The sequence below is a fragment of the Gorilla gorilla genome, chromosome 22 (genome assembly GCF_029281585.2).
Source record: "Gorilla gorilla gorilla isolate KB3781 chromosome 22, NHGRI_mGorGor1-v2.1_pri, whole genome shotgun sequence".
In the NCBI taxonomy this organism is placed as follows: domain Eukaryota; kingdom Metazoa; phylum Chordata; class Mammalia; order Primates; family Hominidae; genus Gorilla; species Gorilla gorilla.
In genome coordinates, this window is record NC_073246.2 from 47,712,714 (window position 1) to 47,728,749 (window position 16,036).

At 45.8% G+C, this 16,036-nt stretch overlaps 1 protein-coding gene across 44 annotated transcripts in view; it reads left to right on the plus strand.

The window, feature by feature from the left end:
• PCBP3 (poly(rC) binding protein 3) overlaps positions 1 to 16,036 on the plus strand; it is a 306,784-nt gene that overhangs the window by 206,164 nt on the left and 84,584 nt on the right. For 43 of the 44 annotated variants that reach the window (XM_063702541.1, XM_055373771.2, XM_031005180.3 and 40 more), the window contains one exon: positions 7,654 to 7,788. In XM_063702541.1, the coding sequence (XP_063558611.1) occupies positions 7,779 to 7,788 (10 nt within the window). In that variant the 5' untranslated portion in view covers positions 7,654 to 7,778. Of the gene's footprint in view, positions 1 to 7,651; positions 7,789 to 16,036 lie in introns of those variants that run through there. The other variant, XM_055373770.2, reaches the window with a different exon arrangement.

The window sequence follows — 16,036 nt, forward strand, 5'->3', positions numbered from 1 at the left end:
TCCATATCGCCTACTTATTTGTTCAGGCTTTTTTAGAAACTTGGTTTAAGCCTGTCTATAAAAAGCTCAGTGAAGCTGCTTTAAAATCCTGGTAAGGGAATTCTAGCATCTCTGTTACCTCAGTGTTGGCCTCTGTTGATTTTCTTTTCTCTTTCATGTTGAGGTATGCCTAATGTTTGGCATGACACATAATTTTTGTTTGTGTCCTGGAAGTATAGGTTATTATGTTATGATAGTCTGAATCTTACATCAATCTTCTGTTTCGGCCTCTGTTGACACCATGGGGAAGGGATGTCTTGTTACCAGCAAGCTAGGGTGGAGATCCAGGCTCCTCCCTGGATCCTGGGACACCACTGGTGGGGAGAAGGGTGCTTGGTACTGCTGGGTGGGAGTGGAAGCCGAGGCTCTCAGCTCAGCCCCTCTGACAGGGCAGGGTGCTGTGTGTGTCCTGTCCTCTCTGCCTGGAGTAGGGCAGGTATTCTCAAATGCTTTCTGACTTAATAGGTTCCTCCTTTCCCATTCCTTTCCCTAGAGAGAATTTTCTTGAGACTTTTTTTTTTTCCAGTGTGTATCCTTTGGCATTTTTAAGTTGCAAGCTTTTCCAGTGACCTGTCTGAAATATACAGGAGGAAACACAAACAAAATGAACAAACAAATAAGAAACCCAAAGAATAGTGGACTCACTGCTGTGTCATTCTTCAAATCCCAAGGGCCCAGCCAGTCCCCCTTCTTCCCTCCAGCTTTCAGGGTTTGAATAGCGAACTCACTGCTGTGTCATTCTTCAAATCCCAAGGGCCCAGCCAGTCCCCCTTCTTCCCTCCAGCTTTCAGGGTTCTCTTCTGTTTGTTCCACATGTAATGTCCAGAGTTGCTGGCTGTGCTCAGCAGGAAGAATAGGGAGAGAGGTGTCTGTTCCATCCTGTCCAGAACCAGAAGGCATGGCTTCCTTTACGTGACTACCATCCCCTGTGCCTTCGCAGTTGTTTTTCTTGATTAATCTCATCAGAGGGTTGTATATTATTTAGACTTTAAGAACCAAATTTTATATTTACTGATCTTCTCAGTTGCCTTTGTTTCTTTGCTTAACTTCTGAACTTTTCTTTATTATTACCTTTCCACTTTCTGTGGATACTTTCTGTTCTTTTTCTAACTTTTTAAATGGGATTCGTGACTCACTAATTTTATGTTTCTTTACTCCTTTTAAAAGCTATAAACTTTACTGTGAGTTCTGTTGCAGCTGTTTGCTACAAATTTTGGCATGCAATAATTTTATTATTGTTGAGGTCTGTTTTCTGATCTCATCCATTTCTTATCTGGAAACATTTAAAAAGTGTTTTGTCCAAGGGAATTGTAAAGTTATCTTTTGCTAATGATATTTAATTGCCTACTGAGTAGGAGATATGTTCTGTGGACTCCATGTTTTCAACATTTGTTGAAACCTGCAATATGAACTAAAACGTTATCAATTTTTGTTTTGTTCTCTGAGAGCCTTAGGAGAATGTGTTACCTCTGCTTGTCAGGTACAGGGTTTTATATACACACAGACACACATACACACTATCATGTTGTTTGTGCTGTTAATATATTCTGCATCTTTATTACTTTTGTGGGGTATACTTGTGTGAACTGTAAAGGAGAGAGGTATGTTGGCATCTCCCACCAGTTGGGCGATTTGGGGCCTGTGACCTCTGACCTCACTGCTCCTTCTTGTAGCATTCTTCCTCTATTAATGCTCGTCTCTCTCCTTGACCTTCTTTCAGTCTTTCTTCTCAGTGTTTCTACCCAAAATTGCAGGCCCCAGCTCCAGCAGTCTGGTTGCAGACAAGGCCGTGCTTGTTTTTCATTGGGCTGGTCTGTCCAGCTCCAAGGCTGCCCTTTGAGCCGGACGATTGACCCACTGCATTAGGAAATGCTTTGCCGTCTTGGTGAGAGCCCCACTTTAGGGAGGTCTTGCACACTGCTGCATGGAGCATAGACACGTTGGGTGGGAGGTGCCCCAGCACCTAAGGACTCTTATGATTGGGTGGCAGGGGTGGGTGGTGCTGCCCTGCCCTCCAGAGCCCTTCACATAGTCCAGATGTCACCCAGCCCGAGGTGAGGGAGCCCTGGGGTCACATTCTCCACCCTCCCTCCAGCATTGTTGCAGCCGCAGGACACCTGCCAGGGTAGAATTCAGCGTGGCTGGAGGATTTTGTGTGGCAGAAGTAATGGAGATGGTAGGCAGGCTGGTCTCCCCGCTCCTCTGTGAGCACTGTGTGTTGGTGCTCCCTGCTGATGGTGCTCCCCACGGCATGGTTCCACGCGCACCACAAGGGCAGCGTGGCTTCCTCATCTTAGACGTGACAGAATGGAGATAGTTCTGGGTGTTAGCCCACAAAAGTGGCAACGTTAGGATCCAAACTCTGGTACATATGAAACCATGGTTCTTCTTTCTTCCTCTCCAGGCAGATTCATAAGAAGAAGACTGGGTCTGAGTTTATATACATATATATAAAGTTATATATAAACTTCATATACGTATATAAAGTTATAACTTTATATACGTATATGAAGTTTATATACGTATATAAAGTTTATATATATGCTTTATTTATATATATAGTTTTATATATATATAGTTTACATATATATATGCTTTATTTAAGGTTGAACAAAATTTTGCATTCATCAGAAGCTTCCTTTTATGAATTCTTAGACTTTTTTACTGGGTACCCCAGAGATTTAAGGTATCAGCTTGAATATCTTCTAAACTCTTCTCCCTAAAAGGACCATACCTGGATTCCCAAGGAGTCCACCTCCGGAGGGGTCACTGACAGTTCTGCTCTCTTATGCCTTTTGTTCATCTTAACCAGCCTTGGTTAGCAAGGGGCACCTGCCACCAGATGATCTCTTACCAAGTCATGGTTTCCTGTCTGAAGCGGTTTCCCTGAGGCTGAGAGGCATGAGGAGAATGTTACAGAGAGACAGCATGCTGCCTTGTGATTGTCTGAGGTTTGAAACCTTCTGGTGAAGCTGAAGCCATTTCTTAAGAGCCTGGCTAATGCTGTGAGCTGCTTAAGCACCCGTGTGCACATGTGTGTAAATGTGTGCCTTTGCCGTGTGCATGCATGTGAGCTGCTTAAGCACTTGTGTCCACACGTGTGTGTGCCTTCACCTGTGTATGCGTGTGTATGAGCTGCTTAAGCACCCGCGTGCACACGTTTGTGAGTGTGTGCCTTTGCTGTGTGTATGCATGTGTGTGAGCTGCTTAAGCACCCATGCGCACACGTGTGAGTGTGTGCCTTTGCCGCGTGTATGCATGTGTGTGAGCTGCTTAAGCACCTGTGTGCACACGTGTGAGTGTGTGCCTTTGCTGTGTGTATGCATGTGTGTGAGCTGCTTAAGCACCCGTGTGCACATGTATGTGAGTGTGTGCCTTTGCCATGTGTATGCATGTGTGTAGTTTGCAGCTGAGTGCACTGCTTTTGTCTGGACTGTGCCCAGGAGGGAATGTGACACCCTTGGGGTCCTTGCCTTTGAAGCTGATCTGTTGTGGCAGCCAGTTCAGCATGTTCAGCAAGATGTTAAAGCCATTGCTCTGCTGTTACTCCTGGGGTCTCACAGCCAGAGCAGGCCAGAGGTGAGGAAGGGGATCCCACGCCGCCTCCATCTCCTCCGTCTCCTTGCCTTCCTAAACAGCTGTGTTTCCCAGTGAAAAGGGAGCTGCAGAGCATTTCCACGTGGAGATTCCATCTCGTTTGTATCCAGCTCCATCAGGGGCCTGCTCTCAGGCTCCCCTGGGCGTGTGCGTGAGGTTGGAAGAGGCGGGTCACTGCAGGAATGTGTCGTTCTGTCACGTCACTCTCTCGATGTCTGGTCTCATGGGGTTCCTTACCAATTTAGGGACTTGTTAGGGAGATATCTAGAACTATATTGATAGATATACATCATGAACCAGTTCCCCTTAGGTGTTTCTAAAATGATATAAATTACCAAGGAAATAGCCTTTGGTTAAAGTTCATTATTTTCTGGTCTTGCATTGTTAGCATAGACTGCTGTCTGCTGTCTGTGCCATTTCTATTTCATGTAACTTACTGAGGTTTTCTTTGTGCCCTAATACAAGCTAGTTTTTTGTTTGTTTGTTTTTTTAACAAATGTTTCAAGTATGTTTAAGAAGAAAGTATAATCTCTATTATTGGAGTACAAAGTTTGATGTAATGTCCCTAAGACCTACCTCCTGTTACTAGCTCTCTGTCATGCTGAGTTATTTTTGACCCCTTACCTTGCCATGGCTGACAGTCATGTGTTAATGATTTCTGTTCTTAGGTTTCTGTTTCTTTCCCCAACACCTATAGTTTCTGCATTATAAAGCCAGCTTCTGTGTTCGGGGTTCTAGCAGATTCTTAACTCATATGGCTTCACCGCGCACTGGGTCCTCCGGCATCAAGAAGTGCCCTTCTTGGTCTTGCTTCCTGCTTTGAGGTGAGGCTGGACCTTGTCTGACAGGGAGATTGCAATCCCTGCTCTTCAGCCTGGTGCACTGGCCTCACGTGCTTCTGCTCATTCCTTGACATTGAGCCTTTTCAAATCACTTGGCAATTGTCATGTCTCTTGTGTAAAGCAGAGCTGGCTTTGTGAGCCAAGTGGAAATTTTTCACAGGGCCAAAACCATTTACATTTACTCATGTGTTGCTAGGACCAGTATGTCCAGTCCCAACTGCCACATAACTTGCTCCTGTATTTAATGTGTATGTTGTGTTTTATTTATTGTGCATCTTTTTATTTTTTAAATGTGGTTTGTGTTTTTGCTTTTTTTTTCTATTGTTTTTGGCATTTAGGAAGGTCTGTGTTTTGTCCTGCTGGCTACTGTTATAAATAACACCTCTCATTGCACCCTTACTCCCTTGTTTCTTCCTCTGACCTCTTTATTTTGGCTTGTCTGGTGGGATTCTTTTCTCCCACCTATTTTTCATGCTTCAGCCTATGAGCTTATTCTACATTCCTTTTTTTCTGATTCATCTACCTCTGATTTATTTGCTGTATTTTTACTTTTGCAGAACAGCATGCTTCCCGATAAGAAGCTGTTTCACACCCCACCTCCATCCTTACCCTCACTTTCTGTTTTAGTCTGTGCTCAACAGATTTGTTATTTTTGTTTATGTCAAATTTCCCAGTGGTCTCTTGGCTTGAGGGAGATTCTTTTGTAGTGGGTTTGGGCCTGGAAACACAGTGTTCATTGAGTTCTTAGCTATTTAAAACTATTTCTCTAGAGCTTTAATTTTGAAGGACAGTTTGGCTGACATAAAATCCTTTGGTCACACTTTATTTTTACTTGAGTTTATGAAAATAATTGCTCCACTGTTCACTTACCTTGTACATTGCAGTCAGGAAGTCCGATCCCCATCTGATTTTCTTCCCTTTGTGAATAAGCTGGTCTTTTTGCCTGGAGTCCCAAAGAATTTTCTCTTTCAGTTGTAATCATTACTGGGGAGTGCCTTCAGGGCCACCGTTCTGGGTCAGTTTGTTCAAGTACACGATGAGCCTTTCAACTTGTCTATTATTTTTTTCCTAAGAACATTTCTAGGATTTTAAGTATTAGGTCTGTTTCGTAGTTTTGCTTTTCTTTTTTGGGAACTCCAGTCTGTGTTTCTTGGGTCTTTGTTGGCCTGGGCTCTGTATCTGGCAGCTTCTCTGCGCGTCTCTCACCTCTTGGTCAGCCTCATGTTCTCTTTGATGTTCTCAGTCCTCCTCTAGTGTTCCTTATGCAGTCATTACCAGTAGAGGGTGTCCAGGTGGCATCTCGAACAAAGGATTGGACAAAACACACAAACAAAGCAAGGAAAGCAAAAGCAGGGATTTATTGAGAACGAAAGTACACGCCATGGTGTGGGAGCAGCCTGACCATCGGGACTCAGGAGCTTACAGAATTTTCTGGGGTTTCGATACTCTAGAGGTTTCCCCTGGTTACTTGGCGAATATTCTATGAAAATGAAGAGAATGAAGTGAAGTCAGAGTCATTTACTCAGAACGCACCCTACTGTAAATGGAGAGGATGCTACTTGGAGTGTGTGGTCTGTATAAATGGAGAGGATGCATATGAAGTTACAAAGGGTAAATGCAGTGAACGGAGAGGGTGAAGTGCAGTTGCAAAGCTGTTCACATCCCTGTCGTTGCTGAGGAGCTTTCATTTGATTTAGTTCTAGGGAGTCAGCCTGGATGGATCAGCCTTCTGTTCCCTGCCTCCTCCTGTTGTCCTGCCTCACACTCAGCCGAATCTCTCTCTTTTGGTACCTTGTAACTTAGTCTCATTTCTAGGCTAATTGTGTCATTCTCTTTCATTTCTTTCCTGGGTTAAATTAATTCTCATTTCACAGTTTCTTGTTTTAACTGTACATTTGTGTTCGTGGTGTTTTTAGTGTTTCATTTCTGTTTCTCAGCTTTTACTCATTTTGCTTTGGACTGCAGTGCTGGGTGGGAGTTCTCAGTTCCATTAGCTGAAGAAGTTTTAGTGCCCACACCCCGTTTTCCTCTCTCAGAGCCATGAAGGACTTCAGGAGTGTCTGCGACTTGGAGAACATCATTTACCCAAAGGGATTTTGCATGCCTTTTTTCTATTTATTTTAAAAGCACTTGGATTTTCCTGCACTAGCAATAACAGGTGTTTCTAGCTGGGAATGGACATGCCGAGGGACACAGGTGGTTTACCAGGTTTCTTCGTCCAATAGCATCCTTTTTTGTTGGTCAGCAAAAACGTAGGTTCTTTTTAGAAAAAAACTGAATGGTGCATTTGGAGATGGATTAAATCTGTGTCTTCTTATGCCTTGCTATGCTTTTATTTTTGTAGGAAACTGAATTTCTACTCTTTCCATCCTTCCTTCCCTTTTTCTCCCAAGGTTCCAAATATGCCTTTTTTTTTTTTTTTTTTTTTTTTTGAGACGGAGTCTCACTCACTCTGTCACACTCAGGCTGCAGTGCTGTGGCGCAATCTCAGCTCACTGCAACCCCCGCCTCCTGGGTTCAAGCAATTCTCCTGCCTCAGCCTCCGGAGTAGCTGGGATTACAGGTGCCCGCCACCACCCTGGCTAATTTTTTTGTATTTTGGTAGAGATGGGGGTTTCACCATGTTGCCCAGGCTGGCCTCAAACTCCTGACCTTAAGTGATCCTCCCGTCTTGGCCTCCCAAAGTGCTGGGATTACAGGCATGAGCCACCACATCCAACCTCAAATGTGCCTTTTTTTTCCAAGTCTCTCCTCTAAGACCATGCTGAAATTGAAGAAATTAGATGAAATTTGTTCACTATCAGTGAAATTAGAAAACCAGCTATGTATTTAAATTAATATATAATTTAATAAATATTGTTTTAAAATCAGTGTAGATATAAGGAAATACGTAAGTAAGTGCAATTTTATCAAAACATTTCATGTAGACGTCTCACTTGTGAAGTGGAAGCCTGCCTTTGGGTTGAGTCACCTCATTTGGGGTGTTGGGGGGAAGAGCCCCAGGGGGAGCACTTGCTGGCACTCTGTCTCCACACTCACACTGTGCCTTGTACTCGAATGCTGAAGAGGTGTTGACTGCTGTGTTGAAGGCAAGAGGCAGTTCCGTTGAAGCCCAGTGCTGGCGGAGAGGCCCTGCACTGGTGTGCTCACACAGCCCTGTGTTTTTGTGTTTTAGGTCAGTAGGCTCCACGACAAAAGTCAACCCTTCTGTAAATCACCTGCTGTGGTTATGATGCTCTGAGTTCAATACGTCTGAACCTTTGCTGTCTATGGATCTGCTCTAAACCTTATAGCCTGCTTATGGGGGAAGGTGAGTTACTGTCTTTTGTTTCCATGTTTGTTTGTTTACCAAGAGTGTATATAACAAAGTCAGACTTACCCTTGACAAATGAAATCTGTTTGAAGTGACACAGTGCTGTATTTCACCCTGCTTCAGTCCACAATGTGCCCTGAAGACTATTCTGTATATGACTTTGGGAAATTGGGGATCCCTGCTTTTGGTAGCAGTGAGCTGGTTGTGGTTGAACACCTTTGGGTCCAGTGCCAGGCCAGGTGGTTCTCGCACAGCCTTCCGGCTCTGCCCTGGAGCCAGCCCCAAGAAGCCAAGGAGGCACAGGTTTCAGGAATGAAGGACAAGAAGGCTGTGCTGGGGGCTGAAGACCGTCCTGAGGTGTTTGGAAAGAGTAGGTAATGAGAGCATCAGGAGTGGGGGTGCTATTTCGGTGGTCTGGTGATAGCCTGCAGACATTAGTGCCGTGGCTTGAGCTGCTACCATGAACTTCTGTTGATACAATTGCAAGGAACGTTGGATGAATGAGCAGTTGTGTTTGGAGCTTTTAACATATCCCTCCAAGAAGTAGGTCAACAAAAAATAAGCGGGAGTATTAATATCTTAAGCAATATAATAAATAAGTTTGAGCTGTTAGGTATATTTTGAACTCTACATGTTACTTTCTAAGCATACAGAGAGCATGTACAGTACTAGGATGTGTACAGGTGAAGTCTGTCTGTAACATAGGGATGTATGTGTACAGGTGAAATCTGTCTATAACACAGCATGTGGAGAGCATAAGGCAATTATACTGGAAATTAATAGTAAAGGAATAGCTTACATAAATAATATGCTATAAAAAACTCTTGTTAGAAATAAAATCATAAAAGAAATAAAAGAACTTTAGGGCTGAGTGATTATGAGGCAGTATACGTCCAAATTAGCATGACACAGCTAAAGCAGTGCTTAGAAGGACATTTGTAGCTATAAACACGTGTTAAGAAACATGAAAAATTAACTCAAGAGGCTGAAAAAAGAGCAAGGGAGAAAGCCCAAGGATACATAAGGCAGAAATCAGTGAAATAGAGAGCACAGAAAAACAGAAAATTCACAGCCCTGAAAGCTGTTTTGTGTGAAGGGATGATACTGGTGACAGTCGATGGAACAGAATATAGGAAGAGTGAATGAGTGAATAAATAAATAAAAATAAATATAGATGGATGGATAGATAGATAGATAGATAGATAAAGAAATAACCATAGATACAGCCAAGAAGAAAAGTTGAGTACTGTGGGAAACCATATGCTAACACATTTGAAAACATAGGTGAAATTGATAACTTCCTGGGAAAATAGGAAGTGCCAAAATAGACTTGAGAAGAAATAGAGAACTTGGATAAGCCAATAATACTGAAGAAATTTAAGTGACAATCAAAGACTTCCATTCAAAAAAAGTTCTCAGACACATTTTTATGGGTGAATTATACCTAACTTTAAGGAACACTTGATTTCTAACTTACACAGATTGTTTCAGAAAATAGATAATAAAGCTCCCCAGCCCTGAGGCTAGGAAGAAGAGAGGCTGGTCCACAGGTACAAAGTTACAGTTAGACAGGAGGAGTAAATTCTGGTGTTCTGTTAACAATAGGGTGACTATAGCTAATAATAATATGTCTGTCCAGATAGCTGGAAGACAGGATTTTGAATGTTATCACAAAATCATAAATGTTTACAGTGATGGATATGCTAATTTCCCTGGTTTGATCATTAAATAATGTATACGTGTATTGCAACATCATACTATATCCTGTAAATATGTACAACTATTATGCGTCAATTATAAATAAAGCTTAAAAAAAGCTGATGGCTTCGAAGGTCGAGGCAAGGAACGTGGCCTGGAAAAGACAAGGGAAAATTTCCCCAAAGCCTTCAGAAGGAACACAGCCCTGCAGCCACCCTAACTTTTGTTCAGAAGGAACACAGCCCTGCAGCCACCCTGACTTTTGTTCAGAAGGAACACAGCCCTGCAGCCACGCTGATTTTTGTTCAGAAGGAACATAGCCCTGCAGCCACCCTGACTTTTGTTCAGAAGGAACACAGCCCTGCAGCCACCCTGACTTTTGTTCAGAAGGAAAACAGCCCTGCAGACACCCTGACTTTTGTTCAGAAGGCACACAGCCCTGCAGACACCCTGACTTTTGTTCAGAAGGCAAACAGCCCTGCAGCCACCCTGACTTTTGTTCAGAAGGAACACAGCCCTGCAGCCACCCTGACTTTTGTTCAGAAGGCAAACAGCCCTGCAGCCACCCTGACTTTTGTTCAGAAGGCACACAGCCCTGCAGACACCCTGACTTTTGTTCAGAAGGCAAACAGCCCTGCAGCCATCCTGACTTTTGTTCAGAAGGAACACAGCCCTGCAGCCACCCTGACTTTTGTTCAGAAGGAACACAGCCCTGCAGCCACCCTGACTTTTGTTCAGAAGGAACACAGCCCTGCAGCCATGCTGATTTTTGTTCAGAAGGAACACAGCCCTGCAGCCACCGTGACTTCTGTTCAGAAGGAACACAGCCCTGCAGCCACCCTGACTTTTGTTCAGAAGGCACACAGCCCTGCAGACACCCTGACTTTTGTTCAGAAGGAAAACAGCCCTGCAGCCATGCTGATTTTTGTTCAGAAGGAACACAGCCCTGCAGCCATGCTGATTTTTGTTCAGAAGGAACACAGCCCTGCAGCCACCCTGACTTTTGTTCAGAAGGCACACAGCCCTGCAGCCACCCTGACTTTTGTTCAGAAGGAAAACAGACCTGCAGCCATCCTGACTTTTGTTCAGAAGGAACACAGCCCTGCAGCCATGCTGATTTTTGTTCAGAAGGAACATAGCCCTGCAGCCACCCTGACTTTTGTTCAGAAGGAACACAGCCCTGCAGCCACGCTGATTTTTGTTCGGAAGGAACACAGCCCTGCAGCCACCCTGACTTTTGTTCAGAAGGCACACAGCCCTGCAGACACCCTGACTTTTGTTCAGAAGGAACACAGCCCTGCAGCCACCCTAACTTTTGTTCAGAAGGCACACAGCCCTGCAGCCACCCTGACTTTTGTTCAGAAGGAACACAGCCCTCCAGACACCCTGACTTTTGTTCAGAAGGAACACAGCCCTGCAAACACCGTGACTTGTCTAGTGAGATCTGATTCAGACCTCTGACTTCTGGAAATAGAAGATAATAAATTTGTGATGTAATTTGTAACATCAGCAATAGTAAACTAATACAGTAACTTTTATAGAAAAATGGGTGAAGGATCTGAAAGACAGTTTACAGAAGAAGAAGTACAAAAGGCTGGTGAAGAGATGTGCAAACTCACTTCTTGTCTGAGAGATGCAGAGTGACATGGCGTGTACACTTCCCACAGCTGAGACCAGCAGGAGCGGGCAGTGGACTCGCACCAGGCATTGGGAGCAGATGCGGAAAGTGCACATGCTGCTGGCCAGAGGGGGTGGGCTGGCATGTCTTCTCTGGAGCCTGCTGTGACCTGGCATGCTGTCCTGCATCTCTGTGGTGACAAAATCTCCACGGGGTCATGGAGACAGATGCACACAGCATCTCCTTGTTGTGCTCCGTGGATGTCAGGGTGGAAGGTGACCTCAGTGCCCCGCCTAGAAGAGTGAAAACCTAACTGTGGCAGAAGCCAGATGCCGTGGGTTGGATGTGCCAATGGCCCTTAAAGGCAGGGCTGGCGTTACTGGTGGAGGGTGTCCAGGTTCTTGGCGTTTTGAAAAAATAATTGGACAAAACACACAAACAAAGCAAGGAAAGAATGAAGCAGTGAGAGCAGAGATTTACTGAAAATGAGAGCACAGTCCACAGGGTGGGAGCAGCCCGAGCAAGCAGCTCACGGGCCCCAGCGACAGAATTTTCTGGGGTTTCAATACCCTCTGCAGGTTTCCATTGGTTACTTGGTGTACACCCCTGTGAATGGAGAGGGTGTTCCTGTCATGGCTGAAGTGTTTGCATTTGATTTAGTTCTAGGAAGACCTTAGGTTTCTTCCCTGCAGGCCCTGTTCTGTCTCACTGGGTTAAAAAGCTAAGAAACATGAGTAGTGTTAAACCATTCTGCCTGTGTGAGTACAGACGCATGCATAGGAAATTAAATACACACATACTTTGCAAGAGCATATGTGAGTAAGAGTCAGGCACTCGGTATTTTAGAATGGGCTCCTGGGTGGTGGCAGTGGCAGGTGGTGGTGATAAGGGCCGGTGAGAATAAAAAGGAGCCGATGGTACGGTGCAGAAGCCGCTCCCAGGAAGCGGTGGTGCCGACGTGTCATAAACTGATATCCGCATCTCAGCCTCTGTGCACGAGGCTAGGAAGAGAAAAGATTTCCAAAAAGGTAAGAATGGGGGGGAAAAAAAGCAAAGAAACACAAAGAGCAGCATCCTTTTGAAGTTGGGCCTGGGAGAGAGATGGAAGGGGTGGGATGAGGCCTCTACGTTTCACAGCTCAGTAACCTGGGCCCTGAGAGGCTGTGCGGTTTGTTCCATGCAAGGGCCAGCCTGGACTTGCAGGCTCAAATACAACTCCTCATGCCCTGCATGTGTGTCAGCTACCACAAATGCTTTTTTAAAATTTATTTTTGTTTTTATTTTTAGTTGTTGTAAAATGTACATAACATAGAATTTTCCATCTTAACTATTTTTTAGCATACAGTTCAGGGATATGCTGGGCAGCCATCACCACCATTATCTCCGGAACTTTCTCAACTTTTTGAACTGACTCTCTGTCCCCATTAAACCCTCCCTCCTCCAGCCTCTGGCACCCAGCATCCTACTCTCTGTCTCTAGGAATCTGACTGCTCTAGGAACCGCTACACGTGGAATTATATGGCATTTGTCTGTTTGTATCTGGCTTCTTTCTTTTAGTCTACTGTCTTCAGGGTTCATCTACACTGTGGCGTGTGTGAGAATGTCCTTCCTTTTGAAAGCTGACCGATATCCCGTTGTATGTAAAGGCTGCAGCCATCAATGGACAGGAAGCCTTCACCCGTTTGGCTGTTAGGAGTGGTGCCCTTGTGTGTGCCTATCTCAAGTATTTTATTCTTGGTGATGCTGTTGTAAATAGAATTGTTTTCTTAATTTCCCTTTTGGATTGTTCACTGTGAGTAGAAGATGCTCTTTCATGAGACTGAAATGAAGCTGGGTGTGGGCTCTGGGTGGATGGAGCAAGCACTCTGAGCCTCTGCCCCACGGAATGCAGTGGTCTGAGAAGTAAGTAGCAGGAGTGCTGGAGGAAATGGAAACTTACAATCTCTCCTGCCTGAGTTCACAGCAGGCTGAAACCCAGAAGCTGGCAGAAAGCTGACAGAGAGCTCCAGGAGGAGCCTCTCGGAACAGCTCGAAGAGCAGGAAAGGGGACCCTAGGCAGCCTTATGGCGACAGTAGTGGTGCCAGGAATGGCCAAGGGGGTCAGCAGGGGCCCCCAGGCTCTACCACAGAGGGAGGGAGCCTTCCTCTCCAAGTCTGGCAGCGATGCCCAAGTGGCGCGATCCCCCAGTGCCTTCTCTCTCTCTGCGCTTTCCCACAGCTGATCCTGGAGGAGTGCACCTGGGAAGCCAATGCACAGAGCTGGAGCTTCCCGACTGCAGGAGGGAAAAGAGGAATCCTGGGATCTCGGAGGCACAGGGAGGCCAGCACAGACACAGGCTCCGGAAGCCCACGGAGAGGGCTAGGCATTCTCCCACACTCATCCCCAGCTTCACATACACACATCCGCCCTCAAACAGCCCATCACAGACCTTGAGAACCGCACCATGGGGTGGACTGCTGCCCAGTTCCCAGACCGCACCAGCACAGAGGGGGGCATGCGTGGGAAGGCCTGGAGAGCCCTGCAAAGACCGAAACAACCAACGTGGGAACCACATACAGAGCCCCTTAGAGTTGAAGCCTGAACCCAGCCAGGCTGGTTGCCTCCTACATCTGAGATATAAATGCTCTCTCTGGGATTTAAACGAGACCCAGGGCTGCCTCCGTACCCCGCCACCCTAGGTCTGTGCTGCAGGCCATGCACTGTGTGGGGTCAGGCCCACGTGTCTGTCTGCCTTCTGCCCGAGATCCAAGTGCCCGATGGCCTGAGGGCCGGACCCCACACAGGCACAGAACACGCTGCAGAGGTGACAGGCGGGTGGAACCCAGGGAGACAGAAAACCTCCTGCCAGGGAAGTTGCTCGGCTTGGAGAGAGGACTAAACTCTGACCTTTTTCCTCTCTTGCCCAAATTCCTATCTAAGGAGCGTGGGGAGTCACACTGTACAAACCGTAACATCTCATGAGATGGGTTTTATTTAACCCAATATAACGTGGCTTTTCAATCTGACTGTGGCTTCACATCACGTGACAGATAAAGTAGGAAATGAAATATTTTACCCCAAAATATGTTTATTTGCCATATTTTGAAATGGGCCTCCAAAGCCATCTTTTATGGGGGAAAGTTTGCATCTGTAAAGAACCTGTATTAACATAACTGGATCTTTCCCCTTCCAGACCCTCCCAGTCCTGAGGAGACTGGCTGAGATTCTAGCGCCTTGTGAAGGTCTGAATAGGAAACATTTGCCACGCATTGCCTCTAAGGGCGGACACCTATGAGATTTCATCCACAGAATAAGGACCTCGGTCTCCACAGCCCCTTCTCTTAACCCAGACACTCCTTGCTATTGATTCCAGGCCTTCAGATGGTAACTTAACTCATTCAACCGAGTCCCCATCAGAACATCTTTTAATTCCCCTGATGGAGCTTGGGTATTTGCCCCACCCACCCCTCACGTGGAAATGTGATCCCGAGTGTTGGAGGTGGGTCTGGCGGGAGGTGTTTGGGTCATGGGTGCGGCTTCCCCTTGAACGGCCTGGGCCATCCCCCGGTCATGACCGAGCTCTTGTCCTTGAGTTCACGGGAGACCTGGTTGTGTAAAAGTGTGTGGCACTCCCTCCCCTCCTGCTCTGCCCAGGTGACATGCCTGCTCCTCTGTCTCCCGCCATGATCGCAAGTTTCCTGATGTCAAAGAAAAAAGTCCAACTCTGTAAAATATTTGAAGAGATTTATTCTGAGCCAAATCTGCATGACCGTGGCCTGTGATGCAGCCCGCAGGAGGTCCTGAGAACATGTACCCAAGGCGGTCGGGTACAGCCTGGTTTTATTCACTTTAGGGAGGCATGAGACATCAATCAAATACATTTAACAAATACATTGGTTTGGTCCAGAAAGGTGGGACAACTCAAAGTGAGGGCTTCCAGGCTATCGGTAAATGTAAACATTTTCTGGCTGACGGTTGAGTTTGTCTAAAGACCTGGGATCATAGAAAGGAAATGCTCAGGTTAAGATAAAGCACTGTGGAGACCAAGGTTCTTCTGAAGTCTCATAGTGGCTGTCCTTAGAGAAAGCCGATGACAAATGCTTCCTATTCAGACCTTTAAAAGCTGCTGGACTCTCAGTTAATCTCTTCAGGATTGGGGGGGCCTGGAAGAAAAAGGTCAAGCTATGTTAATAGAGATTCTTTACAGATGCAAATTTTCCCCCACAAAGGACGGCTTTGTAGGACCATCTGAAGATACGGCAAAGAAACATGTTTTGGGGTAAATTATTTTGTATTCTTTGTCTCATAATGTTATGCCAGGTTGGAAAGTAAGTCACAATATAGGGTTAAATAAAACCCATCTGATGAGAATTTATGGTTTGTAGAGCATGACTCCCCAGACCCCTTAGATAGGAATATAGGCAAGAAAAAAAATCAGAATTGAGTCCTCACGGAGGCACCTCTCCAGAAGCCAAGCGGATGCCAGTGCTGAGCCTCCTGTATGGCCTGCAGAACCCTGAGCCAGCTGAACCTCCTTTCTTTATAAATTACCCAGCCTCAGGCATTCCTTTATGACAATGCAAGAACAGCCTAATACAACCACCTATAACCCCCCACCTTTGAGCTGTCCTGCCTTTCTGGACCTCAAAGCAGAGCACACCTCACTATATCTCCCTAAACCATATAAAACCAGGCTGCACCCCAGCCACCCTGGGCACAAGTTCTTAGGTTCTCCTGAGGCTGTGCCTCAGCCATGGTCACTCACATTTGGCTCAGAGTAAATCTCTTCAAATATTATTTCATAGAGTTTAGCTCTTCTTGTTGACAGGAGCCAGCATGTACCAGTGACCAGAAAGCCTCAAGCCCTGGTGCTGGCTTCTCTGCCACTCTTGGACCCATGAGCCCTGGATGGGATGGGGAAACAGGGCTGCCCCCCAGGGCCTTGCTCT